The 25126-nt window shown below is 40.9% G+C and overlaps 1 protein-coding gene across 14 annotated transcripts in view; it reads left to right on the forward strand.

Moving 5' to 3' along the window:
- Nucleotides 1-25126, forward strand: part of PTK2 (protein tyrosine kinase 2) — a 375599-nt gene that overhangs the window by 111928 nt on the left and 238545 nt on the right. For all 14 annotated transcript variants that reach the window (XM_074943797.1, XM_074943800.1, XM_074943801.1 and 11 more), the window contains one exon: nt 21693-21919. In XM_074943797.1, the coding sequence (XP_074799898.1) occupies nt 21725-21919 (195 nt within the window). In that variant the 5' untranslated portion in view covers nt 21693-21724. The remainder of the gene's footprint in view (nt 1-21692; nt 21920-25126) is intronic.

Consider the following 25126-nt stretch of genomic DNA (forward strand, 5'->3'; position numbering starts at 1 on the left):
CTAATATCCAATCTAAACCTCCCCCATTGCAACTTGAGACCATTACTCCTCGTTCTGTCATCTGCTACCATTGAGAACAGTCTAGAGCCATCCTCTTTGGAACCCCCTTTCAGGTAGTTGAAAGCAGCTATCAAATCCCCCCTCATTCTTCTTTTCTGCAGACTAAACAATCCCAGCTCCCTCAGCCTCTCTTCATAAGTCATGTGCTCTAGACCCCTAATCATTTTTGTTGCCCTTCGCTGGACTCTCTCCAATTTATCCACATCCTTCTTGTAGTGTGGGGCCCAAAACTGGACACAGTACTCCAGATGAGGCCTCACCAGTGTCGAATAGCACTCCGGGCATATGGTTTACCACAAAGTGGCTGGTGTAAAAGATATTCCTGAAGTAATTGCTGGCTCTGCGACAATGGTGGTGGTGGGGGGAGGGAGGGGGTGTTTCCTATTTGCCATTCAGGTAGCACTGTGGGAGGGAGGTGGAAGCATCCATATGGATTGCCCTGTCCAGCTGCTTATGGGGCCCAATTGCACAAGCCATGCAGCCATGGAGTCCTCTGAACTGCAGCACAGGGTACCATGCAGGGGACTCAGGCCATGGTGTGAGTAATACAGCAGAAGCTGCTACTCTTGTCATTAGTGATATGAGCCACACAGATAGTTCTTTCTGCTGAGCTCTGTCCTCCACCACCACCTCCAGGTAGTGCTAGAAAATACACCCTTTCCTGGAATTTGACTCTCAATCTGGATTTCCTGTGTCACAAAACGCTTGCAGCTATTAGCACCCAGGATTGGGTCAAAATTCATGAGGGAATCAACAGGATGCTGCATTAGCTTCCACATGGCTTAGCCTGTTATGACTGCATGCAAATACTCACACATCCACAGCCTTTCTCCTCCCCACCCCGACATGTTTCTGGACAAAATTCAAACCGCAGTCATATTTGTTGGGGACATATGATTGTCACTTATGGATTGCATGGATACCTCTAACTGAAATGTACTAGATTTGTGAATGGAACACTGTTTCCAGGCAGCTCAATAGAATATAGAATGTATTCAGAGCAGCATACTTACAGGCATGGCAATGTAAGGTTATTATTTTTAAGAAATAGGAATGAATGACCTTAGCAAAAATCTGTGTCTTTCCAGTAAAAATACACTTTAAATGTGGTGGTTATTGTTTGCATGTCCCGGTTGCCTTTTTGAACTCCATGTGCTGGTGGGGTGGAGTGGGGAGTGCCATGCCACTGGCATACAATCCGCCATTAGCAGCTACACGCTGCTAGCTGGGGCTTCTCATAACTTTTGCATTGGTTCATAGAGTGGAAATCCCCTCCCATTCCTGTATTAATAAACCTTAAAATGGAGCCAGAAACTTACCAGGCTTAGGGGTGGCTTCTTTCCCATCTGTGTCTGCTGCAGGGTCCACAGCAGGCTATTTGTCAGGGGTTGCATCAGCTACAGTGAGTCTGGACCCAGAATGTGGTGTTGCTGCTGCTCCTTTTCCAAAGCCTACTCTGGAACTAGTGTCAGTAACAGAGTGACTTGATTGTCCCTACTTGGTGCCTGCTGCTGGCTCCCATCAATCCCCATGTTGGATTCCGGGGCCAGCAGGGCACCATCTCAGCTGACCAGGTCATCGTGCCAACCACCCAGTCAAGCTCCTCATAAAACGGGCATGATTTTGGCCAGTTGCCCAAGGTGAGGTTCTTGTCCCTGGTTTTCCGGTACTCACCGTTGAGCTGCTTAATCCACACCCTGCACTGGTCACTGGTCTGGTAAATTTGCAAAGCTGCCAGCTTCTTTTCTGTTTGCTAGGTTGCATGGTCATTCCTGGTGCTCTTACTAAAGTCCACAGTTTTACTGGACTTGCACCCGAGATTTACCAAAATCAGGCTGTGTTCCTGTGATCATGAAGCAGCATGCTTTGCAAAATGCTTATTCTGTTCAGTCTCCACTGCAAACATAGAAGGCTCTCTGGTGTGTTTGCAGATCAGTGGTATGTAACAAAGTCTTTCCCAGAACAAATCATCCCAGGCAGTCCCTATCCTCTGCCTGGTCTGTGTCATGTCCCCATTGGCTGGTAGGGGAACCCAGGCCCACCCTGTACTCTGGGTTGCAGCTCAGGGGCCCCCTGGTCAGAGCCAAGCCCTGCACTGTCCCACCTTGCTGCTTTCACCCTGTACTTTTTCCGACCTTCCTAGCTTCCCCCTCCTCTGGGTTTGCCAGCCTCCTACCTCCCTCCTCTCAGGAAGTAACTGTGGACTACTCTCTAGCCCAGGGATCAGCAACGTTTGGCCCGCGGCCCGCCAAGGTAAGCCACCTGGTGGTCCAGGCCTGTTTGTTTACCTGCTCCGTCCACGGTTCACTGCACCAGGCCAATGGGGGCTGCGGGAAGTGGCCCGGGTCAAGGGATGTCCTGGCTGCTGACTCCCGCAGCCCCCATTAGCCTGGAGTAGCGAACCGTGGCCAGTGCGAGCTGCGATCGGCCGAACATGCGGATGCGGCAGGTAAACAAACCAGCCCGCCAGGGGGCTTACCCTGGCAGGCAGCATACCAAAGATTGCCGATCCCCGCTCTAGACCCTAACACACCTCCCTTCTCTCAGGGAGTGATTGCAGCCTACTTCCCTACAGCCCCTTCTGTTGCCAGCTTTCTGGCTTATATAGGGCCCTCCAGCTGAGCCTGCTTCCAATCAATTCCTGCTCCCTGGCTCCTCCTCCAGGTGTTGCCTGTGGACTTAATTGGCCCACCTGGCCCCCTTAATGCCTTCAGTCCTGTGTGGACACCCCAGCACAGGGGGTTAAGTGGGCTACAGATTGTTGTAATAAGCCATAAATCCAGTATCTCTATTTAGTTCATGATTTTTAGTATCTAGCAAAGTTATGAATTTAAGTTCCAAGACTCATCTTTTGAAGGTGTTGCACAGGATGAGGACTGAGAGGTCAGATACAGAGTGATCACTTTGTGAAAATTGTTCACCTATACAGGTGATATGGTGTTTTTTATCTTCTATCATTTTTCTGTGAGAGTTCGAGAGTGTAGTGATTGTCTGGTTTCATCTGCATTTAGTGCATGAGGTATACCACACGTTGTGATAGGCACACATATGACCTGCGGATCTTGAAAGGTGTGTTGATCGTTGTAGCCGTGGGAGTATGTCTACAGATTTTGCATCTGTTATTCTGGCAGGGTCTGGTGCTGCTTTGAGTTGGAGTGACCTGGTATGTGTGGAGCTTTCTTCTGGTTATGAGCTTGGAGAGGTTGGCAGGTTGTTTGAAGGCCAGAAGAGGGGGTTCAAGAAAGATTTATTTCAGGATGTGGTCCCCTAATTGTATGCAGGATTGAAAGAAAGATTGTGTAAGAGTAGAGACAGGTCCAAGTTGTGAAGTAGGAATCTCTCTAAGAAATGTGATTTGGCTTTGGCAGGAAGAAGCATGAGTGCTATGCTCCAGCTTAGCAGTCTGTTCTACTCTTGGGCAGAGAAAATAGTCTCATAACCCATCATTAAAACTGGGTTCAGTAAATACTCAGCATATTAAGAAGAGATCCTCTATGTCCCTGTTCTCTTTAGCTGTATGATTTCTTCTAGCTAACAATAGATTAACATCTTTTAACAAGTACTAATTTGAAGCTGTTAAAATTCTTGTTGCTTACTAAAATACATGTGTTTTGCTCTTTGATTATTGGGCTTTGTTGTAGCAGTCTGATATAAAGCTCCAAGGATTGTTTGTTTTCATTGAAAGTGGGATTTTACCTTTTAAAGGGGGGAAAAACAGAATGTTGTTTGTTTCTGCACTTTCTAAAAGGGATTGAAAGGAAATGGGATAGGCTGGTGTGGGTAGAAATGAGTTATAATAGTTTATGGAGGTGCTTTGTTTAGATCAGGCCTTTTTAATTGATTACCATCTGCTGCCTCTGCAAATGCGTAGATGATAGTGCGCAATTATGTGGTCCGTTGTCATGACATGGAAGGAGAATTAGTTTTTATTTCTGTAGAGAGAATTAAATAGAAAAAATAGCAGGCTTAATGTGGCAGCTTTATCTTCTTGAAAACTCGTGTGTGTGTAAGTTGCAGACTCTTCAGGGCAGAGACCATAGTTTATTTGTGAGTATATAATAGTATATAGCACAATGCAGCTCCAATCAGGGGCTGGTGCTGGTAGGGATCATCCTGACACAAATAGATGATACTATAAGTGAGCATGTGTATCTGTCTGTCTAGATATTATATCACCGCCCTGTTTATACTTGTTGAAGTGATCCTGACAGCATTCCTATGAGATAGGGAAGTATTATCCTCATTTTATGCTGGGAAACTGAGATCATGTGATCTGCCCAAAGTCACATGAAGTCTGTCACACAGTTGGGTATTGTACCCAGGTATTGTGAGTTCTAGTCCAGTATCTCTAACCACAAGACCAATCCTTGGCCTCTTAATAAATGTTTCTGATATTGGGTTGCTTTTCTGGAGGTTTGCATTAAAACCATAAACTGGTTTTAAAATTTAAATTTAAAAACTGGTTAGTTAATAAATTGGTTAAAAGTTTTTGTCTTTTCTTAAGGGTTAGTTTTATGGTTTATTCATTCAGTCAGAAGTCTGAGGTTATCTTGATTTATTTTGTTATATTTTTTGGCTCAGAAGTCTTAACTCTTTCCTATCACAGTCATTCGTCCCTTCTTTCTTCTCACTGTGCAGAAATCAGTTAAATTTTTAACTAAATATATTACAGCTTGTTTTATGAAACCATATTAAATACAGGCAAGACCAAATATGAAATAGTTTGAGTAAAATACATTGACTGCTATGAGAGATTCATCTTTCCTTTTAATTCCCTTTTTCTTTCTTCTCCCCTCTCCCACAACCACACATATGAGGCACATATTCCAAAGTAATGCCCTTATGAGTCAGTTCAGTGAAAGTTTTCCTAATTTAGATATGGATTTAGTATTTTTCACTGCTCTGCAAAATTAGGGTTGTAAAACCTCTAGAAGGTAAACAGAAACAAATACTTGACCCATTGCTGTTGCTGTCTTTCAAAGTGAAATTTGAAACTATTACTATATTAGGATTACAGTATTGCCTACAACATGTTAAGTTCTTCTTAATATTTATTTGCTTCCAAAGAATTCACAAATCTAAAATAAGTCCCAGGTGGGTGTAATAGAGAAGATGGGAGATGAGGGTTGAGGAAATAGTGATAGGAACAGGAATTGCATATACTAGCTATAAAATTATGTCCACACCATACACACAGAGAAGTTAAATAAAAACATAAAGTAGTCCCTGCTCGAAGCTGCAGTGTTACATTGTTTTATTTCTTAGAGTTCAGAATGATAACACACAAGAACCCAAAACCAGAGAGAGAGAGCGAGAGCAGACTTCTCCCTAAAACTGAGGCACAATTCAATTCACTTTACTCTAGGGTGACTTTCTCCATACTGACTCTGATTGCATAGTTCTACACAGCACCTCTTAACCTGGAAGCAGGATCCAGAACCATCTCCTCTGTGCACACACACTCTTAAAGCAATAGTTTGCAATTCCAGCACATTCCTCAATACGACAAAATAATTGGCATGTTTGAAATGAAAATAAAGTTTGTTTTGTTTTTTTAAATATTTATAAATCAAGTTTATGTGCTTGTGGGAGAATCAGGCAGACAGAGGATGGAGACTGGCATTGTTGGAGCCAAGAGGTCAGTGAGTTAGTGTACAATAGCAATGTGCAGGCCCTACTCCAAAGTGGTTTTGTGAAAATAAAGAAATATGGATTATGACGGAAACCTGGTTGTGGTTTTAACTATAATCTAGCCACCATCCTATTTTCTATATCTTTGATACATCCAAACTGTAGACATCAAAGCAGAAAATGCAAAATGTGTTATGTAGTGGAAGTGGGAAAATCTGTCTTTGTCAAACATACTTTCTTGTCATTATCTAATTCTTCTGGAAGAAATAGCTAGAAAGTCAAATTCATGAAAAATTATGCTGTTTGTTGAGTATGCGTCAGTATGGTTCACACTGCAGGTGCACATGTGCCTCAAGTGTGAGAGATTGACGTATTTTGAATTGCCATGTCCGTCAGGGCCGCGCAATATACTCTCTGCCTCCTTGAGCTCCCGTAGGAGGACATAAAGGATGGGGGGCACAACCATCCCTTGGTTTCTTCTTACCATCCGTGACTGCAAGATGGAACCTAGCAAGTCTCCAACCCCTCCATCCTTTAACTCCAGCTAAACTCTCCAGAACTCTCACCACTCGCTGTAGGAAAGTACACCAAATACACTTCACCCATCTGGACTAATTTCTTATTTTCGGACCATTGTACATACCTCCCCCAGTACAGATTCACATATACAGGGCAGCTCAACCAGTTTTGTCTCATGGTAGACTCTGAGTCTTTGGGCTTCAAGCCCAGCCCTTCCTGTGAAAGGATAATCCCACTAACAAATAGGCATAGCAAATGCTTCTTGTGCTTGGGCAAGAGTCAGGTGTCAGATGCTCAGTATGCCAGTTGTTCTCTTTGAGGACTCACAAGTTGTGGGACACTATTGAAGCTCCACTTACTGGAGTAGTCAATGAAACTGTTTGGATCTGCAGGAGTCAGATACCAGATTAAACAGTGTTCATGAATGCCCCCTTTCCAGTAGCCATGCAATGATCAAGGCTGACATGGAGAGAATCTCAGCACCATAAAAGAGATCAAACGCCAAAAACAACTTCATCAGTAAGGAAGCCAATACCATTGGCACCAATGTCAGAGCCAAGTCTACCAGTACTGAAGCCCAGCACCAAGTGAGGCCATTCCAAATGTGAGGACAAAGATTCTAGATGGATTTTAATGTTCTCCTGTAGAAACTGCATAAAGAAATGACTAAGCCCCACACCAAATCCAGGGCTAGTGACAAGGAGCTGACCTATTATGGCACTGACAAAACCTACATTGGGACCGACCCCATTGCAACTGATGATTGTGCAGCCAAGAACTCCAGCAAAGTCCTTCACAGTACATATATATATATATATATATATATATATTCTTGGAGATTTCCAGTCCTATATTGTAAGCAACCTTGGTACCAAGACTACCTCCAGCACCAGTGTGGACCCCTGTACCGAAAGCACCATATGTTATGGTACCTCCTTTAAATGACATCTATTCCTCATCTCCCTCACCAGGATATGACTTCTCAACTCCCTCAAGCATGGAACCCTCTCTCTGACTGTGGACCGAACATGCACTTCTCCTTATAGGATCTTGACTCACCAACAGAAGGAGTGGCTTTGACTGGCCATCATCAGACAAGTTAGCCATATCCTAACGGAATATTTACCATGGTCGTCCTTCAAGGAGCAGACCCCGTTCCATTCTAGAAAAAGGATATCAGACTACCCAGTGGCATCGTTGAGCAGGCCACTGACATTGGGCCAAGAGGAATGTCAGGAACTATGGCAGGATATGGGCCCAGAGGAGCAAAACATTTCTATTTTGCCTCCTAAAGACTTTTTGTCATTGTCATCAGGCAAAGTGGTAGACCGAGTACCAGGACTGGAGGATTTTAATAAATTTCAAGATCTGATTATAGATTCTAATGCCAGAAGGGACCATTGTGATCATCTAGTCGGACCTCCCGTGTAGCACAGGCCATAGAAATTCCCCAAAAGAATTCCTAGAGCATATCTTTTAGAAAAACATTCAATCTCGATTTAAAAATTGTCAGTGATGGAGAATCCACCATAACCATTGCTAAAGTGTTTCAATGGTTATTTACTCTCACCATTAAAAAATGTATGCCTTATTTCCCATCTGAATTTGTGTACTTTCAGCTTCAGCCATTGGATTGTAATATCCCTTTCTCTGCTACATTGAAGAGCCCATTATTAAACAGTTGTTTCCCAAGTAGGTACTTATAGACTGTAATTAAGTCATCCCATAACCTTTTCTTTGTTAAGATACATAGATTGAGCTCTTTCAGTGTATCACTATCAGGCATGTTTTCTAATCCTTTAATCAGTCTCATGTCTATTCCCTGAACCGTCTCCAGTTTATCAACATTCTTCTGGAATTGTGGACACATGAATTCGACACAGTATTCCAACAGCAGTTGCTTCAAGTGCCAAGTACAGAGGTAAAATAACAGCTCTACTCCTATTTGATATTCCCCTGGTTATGCATCCCAGGATTGCATTAGCACTTTTGGCCTAATCATCACACTGGGAGCAGATGTTCAGCTGATTATCCTCCATGGCCCCCAAATCTTTCAGTCATTTCTTCCTAGAATAAAGCCCCCCATCCTGTAAGTATGGCCTAAACTTTGTTTTATGATAATAGCAGACACTTTAGAGGTGGAGAAATCAGTTATCCAAGGAAAAATCTCATAAATTGTTCAATATACTGATGATTTTGGGCCCAGGCAGAATTGCGCTTCCAATAAAGGCTGGTCCCAGTGGGAGACACCCTCTCATTGTTTGTTCAGATAAGCTTCCTTGTGAACTATGAGAAGTCCTCTCTCTTCCCGTCTCAGATGATAGAGTTGATAGTGGGTAGGATTGCCTCTCAGTGAGCAAAAGCCTACCTCCCAGAGGGCAGGTTGCAATCTCTCCAAATATACACTACCTAAAGTCAGGTCCCACAATGGTGTGTACTTGTTTAGGCCTTTTATGTCACGTGTTGGCATGTCAGTATGTGACACTGTTTAAGAGACTTTGCCTCTGGCTGAGGTCTGTGTACTTCCCATCCAAACATCAGAGTCTCATTTTCAGTCCTCCAGGAGCTGTGGCTAGACCCTAAGGATGCACAAAAAGGGGTTTCCTTGGTTGTCCCCTCTGTGACCGTGATAGTCATCACAGACACGTCAGGAACAGGTTGGTGAGCCCATCTAAACCATCTGCAGATGCAGAAGACCTGGCCCCAGGACCACTTGAATTTCCATGCAAACACCCTGGAGCTTAGAACCATAAGACTGGCCTGTATAGTATTCCTGCCCATCCTATAGAACTCTACAGTGCAGATTTAGACAGATAATACATCTGCAAAGCACTATATAAATAAGCAGCAAGGAGTTTGATCATCATCCCTCTACCAGGAAGCTATCAAGCTATGGGCTTCATATTATCAGTACAAATAATCCCACTAGCTCAGCATCTTCCTGGAATGCAGACTTCTTGAGCAGACATGCCGTAAGCAACCATCTGGGCCCACTGCAGAAGTCCATCACAGAGCCAGTATTTGATCAGTGGGAGATTCCCACAATAGACCTTTTTTCTACCAAAGACAACAGCAAATGCCCCAACTTTTGCTTCAGAGAAGGAATGAGTGTAGGCTCATTGTCAGATGCCTTCCTGCTACAATGGACTAACTGCTTCCTATATGCTTTTCCACCAATCTCCAGGTTGATATCCAAGGTTAGACAGGATAAGGCCAGAATGATCCTTATAGTTTCTTATTGGCCGCTGATCTTTGTCAAACATTATGCCCTTGACCTTACAGCTAGATGAGATGCCAAGTTTGGGAGAGCAGTGCAGCAGTTGTTGTTTGAATAAAACAGTTGAAGCACCTTATTCCTATCGTTCAAGGAGGGTACTGCTTGACAGTACCTTACCGTGGGATCCATGCTGGCACGTACTCAAAGAAGAAAGAATGGTTGCTTACACTAAGAGTAACTGTGGTTCTTCAAGATATAGTGGTCAGTGCGGAAACCATGATATTCTCTCCATCCCTGTATTTTGGAGTCCTCAGCAACATGGGCTTTGATTCAAAGCCTTTGAATCGTTAGGGAACTGACAGATAGTCACACTGTCCAATCCTTTATGCCCTCATATGGGAGCATGTGGACACACAGGATACATGTGTGGCCCCAACAGACATAGCTATTCAAAAGACTCCAGTCTCACACACGAGGCACATGTGCATCTACAGTAGGACCTGTACTGACAACATTTTGAAGAACCACATTTTTGTAAGGTAAGTAATTGTTGTTTCTCAACTCTGCCACTGTGTGATGTTGGGCTAGCCACCGCTCTGTGCCTGGTTTCCTCATCTATAGAATAGGGTTAATTATATTTACCCATTTTTGAAAAGCAATTTGAGATCTTTGGTTGAAAAGAGCTATATGAGTGCTAAATATTAAAATGATTGATCATTTGTCTAACATTATTATTTATTTCCATTAATGCCCTGTGTGTGCTACATACTGTGCAAACATATAAGAAGGCACAGTCCCTGTCCTGAAGAGCGTACAGTCTTAACAAAGAAATGCATTAGAAATTTGTATTTTGATTTCCTTTGACTTGTGCTAACTAAGGGGTTGATAACAATGGACTAAGGGCCCCCTATTGTATTCTGTGTCTGCAAATGTCAAACGGATTGACCTGACAGCCATTAGGACCTTGCTCTGGTTAATAACCTGAGCCTCGGAAGTGCCTTTTAAACATGTTGCCCAAGGGGAGCTAAGAGTTTAAACATGCTGTTCTGTTTTTCACTTGGAAATGGCACACCCAGTTTTCAGTGTCTGGGCCGCCATTGAAGTATCATAGAATCTGGATATAGAAAGACCTGTTGATCATCCTTTCCATTTAAAAAAAGAAAAGAAAAAAGAATGTGTGTTGTTAATTTGAATACTTCAAGGAAACCCAAGTTTTTTCAGTATGAGCTGTTAGATGCACAAGGAAGGAATGATTACCAATAGAATAGTGTTCTATGTATGGTGGTGTGTGACACTATTGCTGTAGTAAAAAAAATAATAATTTTTTTTTACACTAGAAATTACTGCTCTTTGGAGAACTAGTAACTCAGCGATGTTAGTTTGCATCAGGCTTAAAGTTAGAATGCTGTACAAGTTCTGAATGCCATAAAGAATTTTTAATTTTATAAAACCTAGTATAATTTAGTTTAGCCAAGTTTTATTAGGAGATCTGGAAAAATAATTTTGGCTTAATAGCTTTCTTTTTTTTTTGCTTGAACTAAAATAGAATCAACTCTGAAAACATAACAGGTTATTAGTTTATAATAGGCTGTTTTCATTCTACATGAATAATAGCTGCTATTGTGTATTTTTAGGACAGACTACTCAGTGTTTATATTGCATGCGTACATCTTTATAAAATTCTCAGGAGACCACTGATTTCTATGAAAAATTGACTAAGGTTAATAACATAAATCATAGACAAAAACTGTGTGTTAAGAGTTAAAGTTGAGGGCAAACATCAGTAATACAGAATAAAACACATAACAGGGGTGGTATAATTATCTCAGAACCAAGCCTTATAAATCTAGAAAAGTCAGAGTTGATGATAAATGTAAAAGAGATCCAAACATGTTAAGAAATGGAAATGCATCTTTATGGTACCTGGTTTCTTTTTTCTACAGATTCCTATAGGGAATGTTCTTGCTCTTGTCTCTGTGAAGATGATTTGGATTACCTGCCACCATTTTGCACTAATTTACTCTTTATATTTTGAGTGTTTATGGTACTTTCAGAGCAGAGTTCTTCAATTTGTTCCACATAGTGCTGCTTAGACGACTATCCTGAGCTGCTTAGGGAATTTATAGAACAAGGCCAATACGTGTTGTAAAGAAAACTGACTTCAGGTTCAGATGGTTTACATTGCCAGCTTATTTTGTCACCTTCGTGGTTGGGGATGTTGCTAGGATATGATGTGACTTGAAAGCATATAATACATTTATGTGTAACTAGATTCTGTAGAAAATTTAAACCTCTGCTGCTTATTTCCTTGTGATTTATTTAAGAAATGTATATTCTCACTATTCTCAATGACTTGTGCATTCTGTAAAAGTAGACAACAAGAGATGCAAAAATGAGGTTATTATTTGTATTTTATTACAGTGGTGTCTGGGCACCTCAGTGAAGGTTCAGGGCCTCACAGTGCCAGCTGCTGTGCAGACAGATAAAAAGACAGTCCCCGGCGCAGAGAATTTACAGTCTAGGTGTCCGACAGGATGTGACAGCCAGACAAAATACACAGGATGGGAGTGGGTTGGAGGATGAAATAACAAATAGTACAGAGTTTAGAAGGAAAATGGAAGTTTCAGCTTGCCAGTAGCCTAACTAGTGCCAGACACACTGCTACTTCAACAGATACGATCAGATAAGTCATAATTTGATTAAAATAGGATTCATCTGACTGGGTTAAGAATTTTTTCTTTAAAGAGAAATTTCAAGGGGACTATGGGCAAAGTTATTATAGTTGCCTAAACTCCGTGGAGATATGAAAGCAAACTAAGTAGTGAGAATTAACCATTCAGGTCCTTCCTCTTTTGCAGAGGAAAATGAAATCTGAGTCTAACTGGGTACCTTGTACTAATTAAAGTTAATTGACATTGGTTTCCTTGTGTTCTCTGCTCAGTGGATTACTTAAATCATTGGTGCAACTCCGTAGTATGGTACTTGGAATGGAAATTGGTGCCAACTCCAGAGGGAGTTGCCGAGTAGTATAGAGCAAGAAATCAGAGGACAGTAAAACTGGGTTAAACTAAATGTTTAGGAAATGTCAGTAGTTAGTCCTGTGGGATTATTCTGCCGGGGGAGGGGGACATTTTGAGAGTCAGGAGATATTTAACACTTACTACTTTACATAAAATTGTTAGTAAATATATTGACATGTTAATCCATAGTACAAAACCTTTTGGCCAGTTGTGTCAACACTATTTAAATATTCTTTTCTCAAGATCTATTTTAGTCCCAAAATACAACGCATATTCAGTGAATAATCAATCGGTGACAGCTAATCCTTCATAACACTTAGCAAAGGTGGCATACCATCCGTTGAAACAGCCTGGCTAAGCAACAAAAATATATAAATGAATGTGTCTGGTTTAATAAAGATTTAAATTAGTTTAGGGCTTGTACAAACTTATGAATAGATTTTTGACACGATGGACTTGTTAAATTTAGGACAAATGCATGACTAACATGTTCATTGTGTAGTGATCATAGTGCTTCATAGCTGCCTACTCTGAATAGCTGTCTCGTAGTCCCCCAGAATATTAAATCACCCAAAGTATTCATACAAAGGAAATGCAGAAATCTTTATCATGAGGTTTTGGTCGGTAACTTGTACTGCTAAATCTCTGTTGATACTGTGACTAACTATTTGTAGTATCTGTACAAGTCTGCTTCTTAAAATTTGCAAAATATTTAACTGAAAAAGTGAAGAGAGTAAATCATTTGTCTGAATCATTGTCAGGTAAAATGAATTTGAAGATACAATCTGTATGTAGGCAATAGTCTCTGAACACAATGGGCAGCTGAATTCTGATTAACTGTGCTATTCTTTAATTCATTTAAAAATGCCATGCAGTGAATCATTCAGTGAGTCATTCAGGTGAAGTTTAAATTAATACTTTAAAGAAATTATAAAATGCAAGCAAACTCTTTTTTGTTGTGGTGCTGATGGGAAAGCTATGCATTTCTGGATAGACATATGAATGAAAGGTGCTATTATACCTTGCTGTGGTACAGATATCTCTGTTTTTTAAAACCATTGGCTACTAGCATTGGCTGCAGGAAAAAATATGGTAGATTACTTTTTTTCAAAAGCCCACTGAGGAATAATGGGGACATGAGTTTTCAAGTACATAAAAGGTGGTTACAAGGAGGAGGGAAAAAACTTGTTGTTCTTAACATCTGAGGATAGGACAAGAAGCAATGGGCTTAAATTGCAGCAAGAGCAGTTTAGGTTGGACATTAGGAAAAACTTCCCAGCTGTCAGGGTGGTTAAGCACTGAAATAAATTGCCCTAGGGAGGTTGTGGAATCTCTGCTTAATCTGCTCTTAAAAATCTCCAGTGACGAACTCTGGTCAGGAATGATCGAGATAATACTTAGTCCTGCCTTGAGTGCAGGGGACTGGACTAGAAGACCTCTCGAGGTCCCTTCCAGTCCTACGATTCTATGATTCTAAGTTGTCTGTTATCACACACTGGGATGTGTTGAAGTAAAGTTACTGAACTCATGCTGAGACGCTGCTTATGGTAACTGCTCGGAGAGCAATAAGTGAGCATGAAGGAACAGTCCTATTTTTCTCTGTCTTTCCCTGTCTTTATTCCTAACTTAGAAAAATAAATAAAATTAAATAAACCAGATCCTTTAGAAGTGCCTCATCCTCAAGTCTTGACCAAGGTATTGGGAAAACTTTTTATATTGCCTTGATGCTATCAGGTCTGCTTCTGTACTTTTTTCTGCTTACTGCTCATCTTTGTCCTATATTAAATATACATTCAAAATGAAACCCTTACCTTTTCACCAAGTATGTGAACTCTTACCTCTATGATTCACTCCCTTCTCTGTCCAGCCCGATGGCTCAAAACACCTTAAACCAAGCTCACAGTAGAGTCACACTCTGACCAAAACCAGCCACACTACCCTTCCACTCTTGCCTCAAGACCATCAATGCTCCCTGTCTCCCGCTCTCCCTCCCTCCCTCCCCCAAGTCCTAGACCATTAAATTCACCATTTGGAGCCCAGGCTTCAAAACAAAACTTCACTTCTTCCCTTCAGATGACCTGCTTGCAGGCTACACAATAGCTGGACAACTTCCTGATAATCTGTCTGTGCCTCTGCCACGGTACCAAAAAGAGCTCTTCTAAGAGCTTCCTGAGTGACAAATCTTCCATAGTAGCAGCAAAGATGCTTAGAATTTAATGTCCATCAAGACCAAATTATATCCTAGTGTTTTTTCCTCTCGGGCAAATTTGAGGAAACGTGGCTGGGCAGTGTGGGGAAGTTTTCAAGTATGCATTGTCTTCCTCTGTTGTACAACCTACATGGGCAGCCTGAATCTTTCATTCCTCGGTACTTCATACCAGTACTAAAATGCACATAACACACCCCAACACAAGTGCAACTTGCTACTATTTATTTAATGCTATAAATGGCTGAGCTTACAGGGACGTTGTCCCTTGATGGATGCCAATCACTGAATCCTAGGGTTGCCAGGTGTCTGGTTTTCAACTGGAAAGTCCGGTTGAAAAGGGGACCTGGCAGTGCCCAGTCACTGGAGTAACCATGATCAGCCTCCCTACCAAGAGGTAGGAAGAGCAGCAGCTGCTTGCAGAGAACTGGTTGGCTTCCAGACCTGGCTGTAGCCTCTACAGCAGAGAGGTAGGTACTGGCACTGCTGCCTAGGATTGCCAACTTTCTATTTGCAGAAAACCGAACACCCTTGCCCCGCCCCTTCCCCGAGGCCCCGCCCCCACTCATTCCATCCCCCCTCCCTGTGTCACTCACTGTCCCCCACCCTCGCTCATTTTCACTGGGCTGGGAGTGCAGGAGGGGGTGAGGGCTCTGGAGTGGGGCTGGGGATGAGGGGTTTGGAGTGCGAGTGGGGGCTCAGGGCTGGGGCAGAGGGTTGGAGTGTGGGAAGGAGTTCGGGGTGTGGGCTCTGGGTGGTGCTTACCTCAGGCGGTTCCCAGATATGGCTGGCATGTCTCTCTGGTTCCTAGGCACAGGGGCAGCCAGGTGGCTCCCCCGCCTGCAGGCACCACCCCTGCAGCTCCCACCGGCCGGTGCTCAGGGTGGGGCAGCACGCAGATTCCCCGTGGCCATCCCTGCGCGTAGGAGCCAAAGGGATAGCCACTTCTGATAGCCACACAGAGTCTGCCTTAGCCGCACTGCAGGTGGCCAACTGAACTTTTAACAGTCTGGTCAGCGGTGCTGATCAGAACTGCCAGGGTCTCTTTTGGTATCTAATAACACATAGAGAACATAATAACACAGAGAAAAGAGTGGGGATGGGCCTTTAACCAAATTAGAGTTAAACTTTTTTTAATATTAGTGACTGTGGTACGTCTCATAATCTGTTTAGCCCTCACTTAAATCAGTTTAGTTTAATTTAGTAATTTACTAGTACATGCTAAACAAGGGTTAAATGGGTTTAAGTGCATGTACATCAGGGATGATCTGTTTAACTACACAGACTTCAAATTAATTTAGTTAAGATTGTACGACTTTTCTTATATAGACAAGCCCGAAGTATTAGAATACAATTGCAAATAGATGCACATTGGTAAATGTCAATATGTATTTGTATAATACCACACTGAATCTGCTCATTAGGTTTGCTTCATTTGAGTGTGCAATCAGTTTTCTCTTTTAAAAAAAAAACAAAGTCTCCGAGAAGATATGTGGGGAAAATCTACCTATAGAACAGGTGAGACATTTAATGAACGCTCCTAAGGCTAGAGGGTTTTTTACATAATTTTTCTGTGGAGAATTTTGTTGTAGAAAGTAATCAAGTATGAGAAAAAAGTTTTCCAAAAGGCAAAGAACAAATATTTCTTTTAAACCTCTCATGATGAGCTAAAAGAAAAGGAGTACTTGTGGCACCTTAGAGACTAACAAATTTATCTGAGCTACAGCTCACTTCATCAGATGCACGTCTCATGAATCAGCACTATCTTGCTCAATCACACCAGCTTCCTGGGACGGGGGAGCGAGCGATGGGGGTGGGGCAGAAGGAGCGAGCAGGGGGTGTGGCCTCAGGGGAAGATGTGGGGCAGGGGCAGGGCCCCAGGGGAAGAGGTGAGGCAGGGTGTCTGGTTTTCAGCAATTAGAAAGGTGGCAGCCCTACTGAATCCTACTGGGGCCCTCAGTGGCTCCCAGATCTCCATCCAGGATTTGTATTTTCCAGGCAAGGCATTTTCCAGACAAGTAACATTCATAGTGGAAGCAGTTTAATACATATACTCTTCGTGGGTCTAGAAATAGAAATCCACAGATAGCATTATACTCCCAGCCAATGAGGCAAGGAGGTAAAAGGAATAAGCAAGCAAAACCAGAATAAAAGCAGCAGCCTCTCCTTTCTGGTCTGTCTGTAAAATTCTTTGCGTAATGCAGCATAACAAAAAAATATAGGATACCTGCCACATTCTTGAGAGGATGAGGGAAAAGAAGAAGAATAACAAAAGCAGTTATCAGAAGGTAATTGCTTGTTTTCAACTGATTACTTTTTCTCCCATCCTACGTCTTGAATTTCTGACAGGAAAGTGGATGTAGCAAGATTTGTGATTGAAGAAAGAGGGACACTGACAAAAGCAATTGTACCTTTACTTCCCGAATGGTAGATGAATGCATGGTTAGTGACTGTCTATAGAGAAGCAATTCATAGTACCTCTGTGTAACACTGCTCGTTAAATGGTCATTAAAACTGTTCAAGAACCTTCTTAGCTTGGGCCCAAATCTGGCAAATGAGAACTTGCATTCAAATAGATGGGTGCTGGAAGGAGTCGTCTGTGGGCGAAATCGTATGCGGACGGTTCAGAGTTTTGGTCTTCTAGCCTAGAATACTATTATTAAATATGTCTCTGAATTCCAATTAAGATTTCACACTCATCTTCAGGGCTTAGACACACAACTTCATACATTTGGGCTAAACTATTGTAGGGTTTAATGCTGTATATGAAAAAATTGGAGAGCTTTTGTTTTTCATGAAATTACACGTTTTCTTTCAGATACAGGTGACGCATAACACAATTTTTTGATCACTTAGAGGAACCAAGATCTGTACTCAGTATGGGAAATTTAGGGTATGATTAAAACTGTATGTAACAAGCAACCTGATACATTTTCATGTCAGTACTCCTAAGGGGAAGCAGTGCAAAAGGAAGCTTGATAAAGTTGAGTGAAACAACTTTACATTATCTGTCTGAAGTGAAACTACTGTGTTTTTTAGGATGTACTACATTATTTCTGGTCAATATTTCATTTAGTCTCATTTTGAATATAAAATCTTAGACTGTGTTGCTGGTACAGCAGCAACACATTTCTACAAGACCTTCATTTGTCTCTCTTGCATTAACAATACAGATAATCTAAAGTTTAGTTTCCTCTCAGTAACTTAAAAAATTGTCATCTAAAAGTAACTCAGAGGGCTTTGTAAAAGACTTTGAACATGGCGACATAAATAAATGAAGTCTGAATCTTGATTGGAGCTGTGAAGAGGCAGGTAATTAGATTTTTAAGGGAGAAATGAATTTCATAGTTTTGAAGTGAAATGGCTAAGTCATTTATCTGAAATATGACCTAGCAGGGGTATAAACTCATATATCTGAACATCTTCAAGCCTGGGGTGGGAATGAGAGGGTAGAAATAATTTTTATTATAATCTATATAGATCCTTGTGAGACATTCAAGCGTTAATATGCAGTTGCAGTGTGAAGAATGACAAAAAGGTGGTTCAAATAGTATTTGAACGTACAGACAGGACAGTCTGGCCATCCGCCCTTCTTCGTACAGCAGATATTGAACCACAATAGTCCCAGTTTCATGCATCTTCTGATTATTATCGAATTGACTCAAATTCATCAATATGGTTATTGGAAAAGAAAAGAGTTCTCTGAAAGAGAGCCCATTAAATGACCACTGTACCTACTCTATTTGTACTAATCATTTTTAAATCAATTGAAATGATTGATTTAATAATTTTTAAAATTGTCTTATCTCTGTGACCCACATTGCTGGGAAATCCTTAAATCAAAGCACTAAGTACTGGTAGTGAGTTACATAACACTGAGCTTTATTGGTCATGTCCGCACTGTGTGATGATTATTCACAAACACTGACTCTGTCCATGACCCACTCCTCTGGGAATAAGCAGTTCACAAAAGCTAGGATGAAGTGCGTAAGAGGGAGATTGTATTCTTGGTTGAGGCAGAAACAGTCTCTGGAAATGAGGTTCCAGAAGGGATTAGACTAATTCAGCCTTATCGCTTGTAGGGCATAAAGAAAGATGTCCTGTTGGAAAATATCCTCCAAATGTAACCAGAATGCTGCTGATGATGATTTGCTTGTTGCTGTTTTTATTAATCCTATAAGCAGGGAAAGTAAGAGGAAAAGAAGAATCCAGATAGTCCACTAGGCACCTAAGTGTATCCTGATTTACTTGGGAAGGGCTTAGATACTACATTCTGGGCACTCTGGAAAATATGAAGACAGCTATAATAGAATTTAGTCATTCTCTATTCCCCTCCATACCCATGTGACACCCACCCACCCCCTCCTCCACCCCCCAGCCATGCACACACTTTGAGCACTGTGGCAGAGTTGGATAAATCACCTGTCAATGACCTGCTGCATGATTTGATAAAAATCGGTGCCAACAGTCCAGGGACTCTGCTTCTTGAGGATCCATTCTTCTACTCTCTCTGCTCCGTTCTAGCATGTTGGTAGGATATTGAGAAATATTAGTGTTGCTGTCTAAAAAGCTAGGAATTTGTAGAATAGGACTTTTACCTAAAACATTGCAGACATTGGACAAGAGGACAGGGTAGCTAGACACACAACTTCAAATCCAAACAAGAGTGACTAGCATAATTGTAGCTGCATCAGCCTGGATATTGTCCCATTCTAAAATATGGATACATTTGTTAATAAAATACTTTGGAAATATATCTCCATATGTGCTTCAGATAATTTCTCATCCTTAGTAACTTAGTAGTTTTTCTGTTGAATACAAAGAGGGCTGAATTCGCACTGTAAAGCAAAGATCTGTCAGGGGAGTGCAAAAACCAAGGCTGTTTTGAGTTTATATTAGTACAAATAAGCATATAACACTGGTAATCTTATCTTTCTTTATAACTTAAAATAGCCAAACAAATGTTTTATAAACATTTTAGCTGTTTTTTGTTACATCCAACAGTACACTACCAGACTTTAGCTTAGAGCAAAGTCTTACAGCCACATTATAAGCTCCTGAAAATAGGGGGCTGGTTTAATGGAAATGTTAATAGACCCATAATAAGAAATGTAACATGTGTTGCTATAATTTAAAACCTATCAGAATTATTGCCCTTCTGGGACCTAATAAAAGAGGAACTTTTAGGTTTTTAAACAAAATTACAATGAATCATAAAATGATTGAATTGTTATTAAAAACCTGCTTTTCTTATTTTTGGAATACTTTCTGTCAGTCTTGGTTAACTCTCCAAAACATAGCCTTATAGCGTGCTTATACTGAGCTTTCGATATTCCATGTACTTGAAAGGCAAAGTTAATGGCAAGATTCAGATTCTCTTACATTTGGTAGCACCTGGCTGCTCAGTGTAAGTAAAGGTATCAGAATTTGGCTTTACATTACTTGACCAAGGTCTGTCGGCTAAGAATAGAACCCAGCTGTCCTTACTCTCCGTCCTTTTGGCCAGTAGACTTAAGAATATAGGTTTTCCTGAGATACCAGTTTAACAGCGTCTTCTAGGGTATATTTTCTTTTGATTTTCATCCCTTCTTTTACTAGTGATCTTCCTCAAAACAAATATGTGCAATATAACCAGAAGACAAGCAAGTAAAATATCTTGCATATTTGCCCACAGTTCAGTCACTTGTCCTTCAGAAGAGTGTTCTGAAATGCTTTCAAAGCTCTCATGAATTTCCCTAAATCCCATCCTTGTATGAAACAGTAGTGGCTATGGTGCCCATCATTATTTCCCATTCTCTGGGACTGAAAACTCATCAGCATTTAATGATGAGGTACAGAGTATTTGGAGGGCTGTATCCTCAGATTTCTTTGCAGTCTGCAGGAGACACAGTTCAACAAGCTATGTTCGTGTGGGGTTGGATAAACAGGAAGTAGTAGTTGGAATTGTAGCAGCTTTCTTGATGGAGGGCGTATGTCTACCATTTGTTCCTCCAGCTGGTTTTCAAGCTGGAAATCACGTCTGAGCCGCATCTGCTCATGGTTGACTCATTAGCAGCAGCGACCTTTTTCCTTTTCAGAAGCAGACCTTGCCACAACGATCCGCGCCTTCCACCACTGGGCAGAGTTATTCTCACATGCTGTATGTGGGCCTGTGCTTAAAGACCCCTTGGAAACTTCAGCTGTTACAAAGTGCACTTCCATGCCTCTTACCATGCAGTGTTTCATGTAGCGGGCACATTATACCTTTTCTCCATAGTCAGTAGTGACTTCCTTTGGTTTCTGGATGAAGAACATGGTGTTGGTTTTGACTTATACAGTTCTAAATGGTTTGGGTCCTGACTGTCTCATTTTTTCCTCATACAATAATGTAACACTCACAGTTAGCACATAGTTTTGATCTGATAGAGTCTTAGTCTAAACAGGAGGGCCTGGTGACTGGACACTTCCGGTACAAAGCATTCAGTTGTGGGACATATCCAAATTGTTGACCTTCACAGAGTGGTGCAAGGCTTATATAGAGGGCACTTCAGAATGTAGCCTTCCAGTTTTGACAGGCATTACAGCCCTCCCACAGGTCTACAATCACAGTAAAACTAGAGCATGAGCTAATTCTTTATAATTTAGATACAAAATGTCTGGTCTCACAGACCTCTTTAAGAGGGTTGGGATATGAGGTATGAGAGAGAGAGATGAGGAAGTTGAGGGGAAATGATCTTGTTAATGGCAGAAGGAAAAGCTTTTGTGGATATTGAATGGTTTGAAGGAAGATAATTTTGTTTAGGGATGAGTCAGAGAGTTTTCCTGAAGATTAATCCACTTGGATTTTTGTAAACATGTTTTAGAAAATATGTATAATGGTTACAGCTTTGGGTAGCAGCAAATTAAAATAAATAACTAATCCTTGAAGAGTCCGAGTTAAAGATCTGAAAAACATCCCCTTTCTTTAGGATTTGCCATAAAGATTTTTATGTATATATTAATCGGTGTCAGGCTGAGGTGCAACCAAAATAATTTATTTCCTCTTTTTCCCCTTTCCCAGAATATGACAGATACCTAGCATCTAGCAAAACGATGGCAGCAGCTTACCTTGATCCAAACTTGAATCATACACCAAGTTCAAGTGCAAAGACACACCTCAGTACTGGGGTGGAGCGTTCCCCAGGGGCCATGGAACGAGTCTTAAAGGTCTTCCATTACTTTGAAAGTAGCAGTGAGCCAACAACGTGGGCCAGTATTATCCGGCACGGAGATGCTACTGATGTCCGGGTAAGTCTGTTTCCAGAATTCTTATTCTCTAAAGGCTTGTGTATGTTAATATTAAGCAAGTGTGGCACAGGCAACTCTAAAGGCTAAGGAACACAGATGTTCTGCAGTTTATTTTAAATCTTTATCTGACAGATGCTGTGAATCATTTCAGGCAAAGCTTTAATTTCTAACAATTTTCTCAGAGAAAAGGCAGACGTGCAAATTGTACCTTAACTTGACAGGGCTACTGACATTAATTTAGTTCTCATTTTCTCTGGCATAAAGACTTCAATATGGAAGAACAGCAGCTGAGCTTGATCACACCTGCTTAGATTATTTTACCAGTGCATTTCCAAAAAGGCAAATGTGTGACTTAAGTGAGTAACAGAAAAAAGCTGTGAGAAGCAGAGCCTTAAATTAATTATTCTGGAGTGGATGGTAGAATAGTACGAGCAGGCCTATGTGGAAGGCACAAGTAGCAATCGGATATTAAGAGACCGTTATTTTAAGATTTCCTGGAAGAGGATTCTCTCTTTGAGGTCTCAGTGCTGTTTATTAAATTAAAGGAAGGAGCCAGAGAACATCTGAAAATGCAAGGATCAATTTCTTTACTTGCTTGGTGTCTTTGTTTTCTCCAAAATCCAGATTTTTCTGCGTGCACCCCCCCCCCCTTTTTTTTTTTTTAAAATAATCCCTCTTCAAGTGACCTATAATCAGGATCTGCTGAAGACAAGTAATGCGTAGAGCAGAAGACAAGGTTCAGAAGACCTGGGTTCTATTTGTAACTGCTAGTGACATTTCTGTAAGAGAAAACTCTTTTTTAAAAAAAACAATCAAAATGTAAAGAGTCTAGAATGCCCTCCCCTCTTCCCATTGTTTCTCTTAGCACTGCTGTGTATGGAAAGAATTAACAGCATTGTGAATCGAGGGTAAATTTTATGGCAGTAGTTGTAGACTTGCAAAATGCAGCGTTCCAGTGGAAGTTACCCAGAAAATTTCTGAATCTTGTCAATTTAATAAATTAGCACCTAGTGTTCAGAGGGATCTAGGGAAGCAGGCAAGTTTTATAGGAGCAGAAATCATAGCCAGCCTTAGGATTTTTGCACGTGGAACAATTTTTTGAACCCCTTCCCCGCTTTAAAATGTCACCAATTCCTGTCCATGATTATCTTCCCACTTAAGGGTCAACCTAAGTGTGAGTTTGGTTAGTGAAATTATTTGTTTAAACCCCAAAGTAGCTCATTTTATATAAAATGTGTGTGTGGTGGGGGCATAAGGGGAGGGGAAGGCAAGTGCCTCCTACTGCAGAAGTGGATACCAGCTGCTTATTCCTTTCGATACCAGCAGTCTGTTTACAATTCTTTAATTTTTCAAGGCTATTTTTGAATGGGGAGAGGGGCTAAAAACTGTTTCCCCCCCAAATGAAAGCTAACATTCTTGTGTACCTTTATCATTCCCCAAATCAAAAGTGCCTTTAGTTGTGGGATATGTAGGGTCCCAAGCACTAACTTTAATAGTAGTAAATTCAAGAGTAAGCCCATATTCAGAGTTACATGTGGCCATTTAAAGTGCAGCACTCAAAGTCTTAATTTTATAAAGGCTGAACAAATCGAAAAGTATGTTTTTTAAAAAAAAAAAGAAAAAAAGAAAGAAAGAAAATTGTAATTGTATGCTTGTGCCTACTTTAATTTTCAGGTTTTACATATGACCAGTTGTAACTGATTTCTTTGCACACTTGTTTCTGAGAACAGTGTTCAAATATTTCCCCCTGTGTTTATCTTCTTTCTAGCTAAGACGGGAGAGTGTTTTTTGGACACAGGACAGGTTACTGAAACATTTCATTCTTGTAATGAATGATGAACATGAAATTTTGAATCTTTACAAAAATTGGGACAAACTTTCTTTAAGCGATAGTGTTTTTGGAAGGAGTGCATGATCTATACTAATAATGTAGTGCCACCTTGTTACCATGTCTTGACATTTATTTTAGAAGCAGTAAACAATTATTGGAGCACATGCTCGCTAACATTACTGCTATTATACCAAGCAGAATAACTTAAAATAAAAATAATGCCTTTAAGGCTTCTACAGCAGCTGTCTGGATTTTCCCACCTTGTTATGAAGGAGGTAGATCCCACAATAGGGCCCACATGGCTCAATTAGAAGTTCTTTTTTGTTTGCTTCAGAATGACTTCTTGAGCGTATCCAAAGCTTCAAGGCTTTTTTAGATGGTTGTGCAATGTTTTTTTAAAGAAGTTTTCAAGTCTTTTAACCTGTCAGTCTATTTTATGGGATCTTAGCAGGGAACTTTCCAATTTTCAAAGGAAGTCTGTGAGCTCTCCTGGAAACCCCAAATCCTTCTATTAGAGGTGTTTCTGCAGTTAAAGTGGTAGATGTTTGTGGCATTCACTAATGTCAAGATGATGGCATTTCCTTTCCCACTTCCTGATACGTCCGATTCCCTAATCATTTTGGACTACCTTTATTTTTAACCAAATCAGGTTTGCCTTTATCCATGGTAAGGATGCATTTGACACTGGACACAGATCAGACGTCAAGAATTATAACATTCAAAAGCCAGTCAGAGAACATTCAGTCTCTCTGGTCACTCGATTACAGACCTAAAAGTCACAATATTACAACAAAAAAACTTCAAAAACAGACTCCGAGAGACTGCTGAATTGGAATTAATTTTCAAACTGGACACCATTAAATTAGGCTTGAATAAAGATTGGGAGTGGATGTGTCATTACACAAAGTAAAACTATTTCCCTGTATTTATTTTTCCCCCCTACTGTTCCTTACACATTCTTGTCAACTGCTGGAAATGGCCCATCTTGATTATCACTACAGAAGGTTTTTGTTTTTTTTCCTCTCCTGCTGGTAATAGCTCACCTTAACTTGTTAAGTGTTATAGTGTGTATGGTAACACCCATTGTTTCAAGTTCTCTCTGTATATAAAATCGTCCTACTGTAATTTCTACTGCATGCATCTGATGAAGTGGGCTGTAACCCACGAAAGCTTATGCTCAAATAAATTTGTTAGTTTCTAAGGTGCCACAAGTACTCCTGTTCTTTTTGACACTACTGCAGCCTCCTGTATTCCTGGAAGGGACTTTGGTTTTCTCTCAACCCTCTAATACTTTTTTATAAGGAATTGTTGCACTGATTTGTAAACCTGTTAGATTTTAATTCAGTCTTTACCCGCTCAGGAACAATCTCTTCGAA

The sequence above is a fragment of the Natator depressus genome, chromosome 2 (genome assembly GCF_965152275.1).
Source record: "Natator depressus isolate rNatDep1 chromosome 2, rNatDep2.hap1, whole genome shotgun sequence".
NCBI classification, from domain to species: domain Eukaryota; kingdom Metazoa; phylum Chordata; order Testudines; family Cheloniidae; genus Natator; species Natator depressus.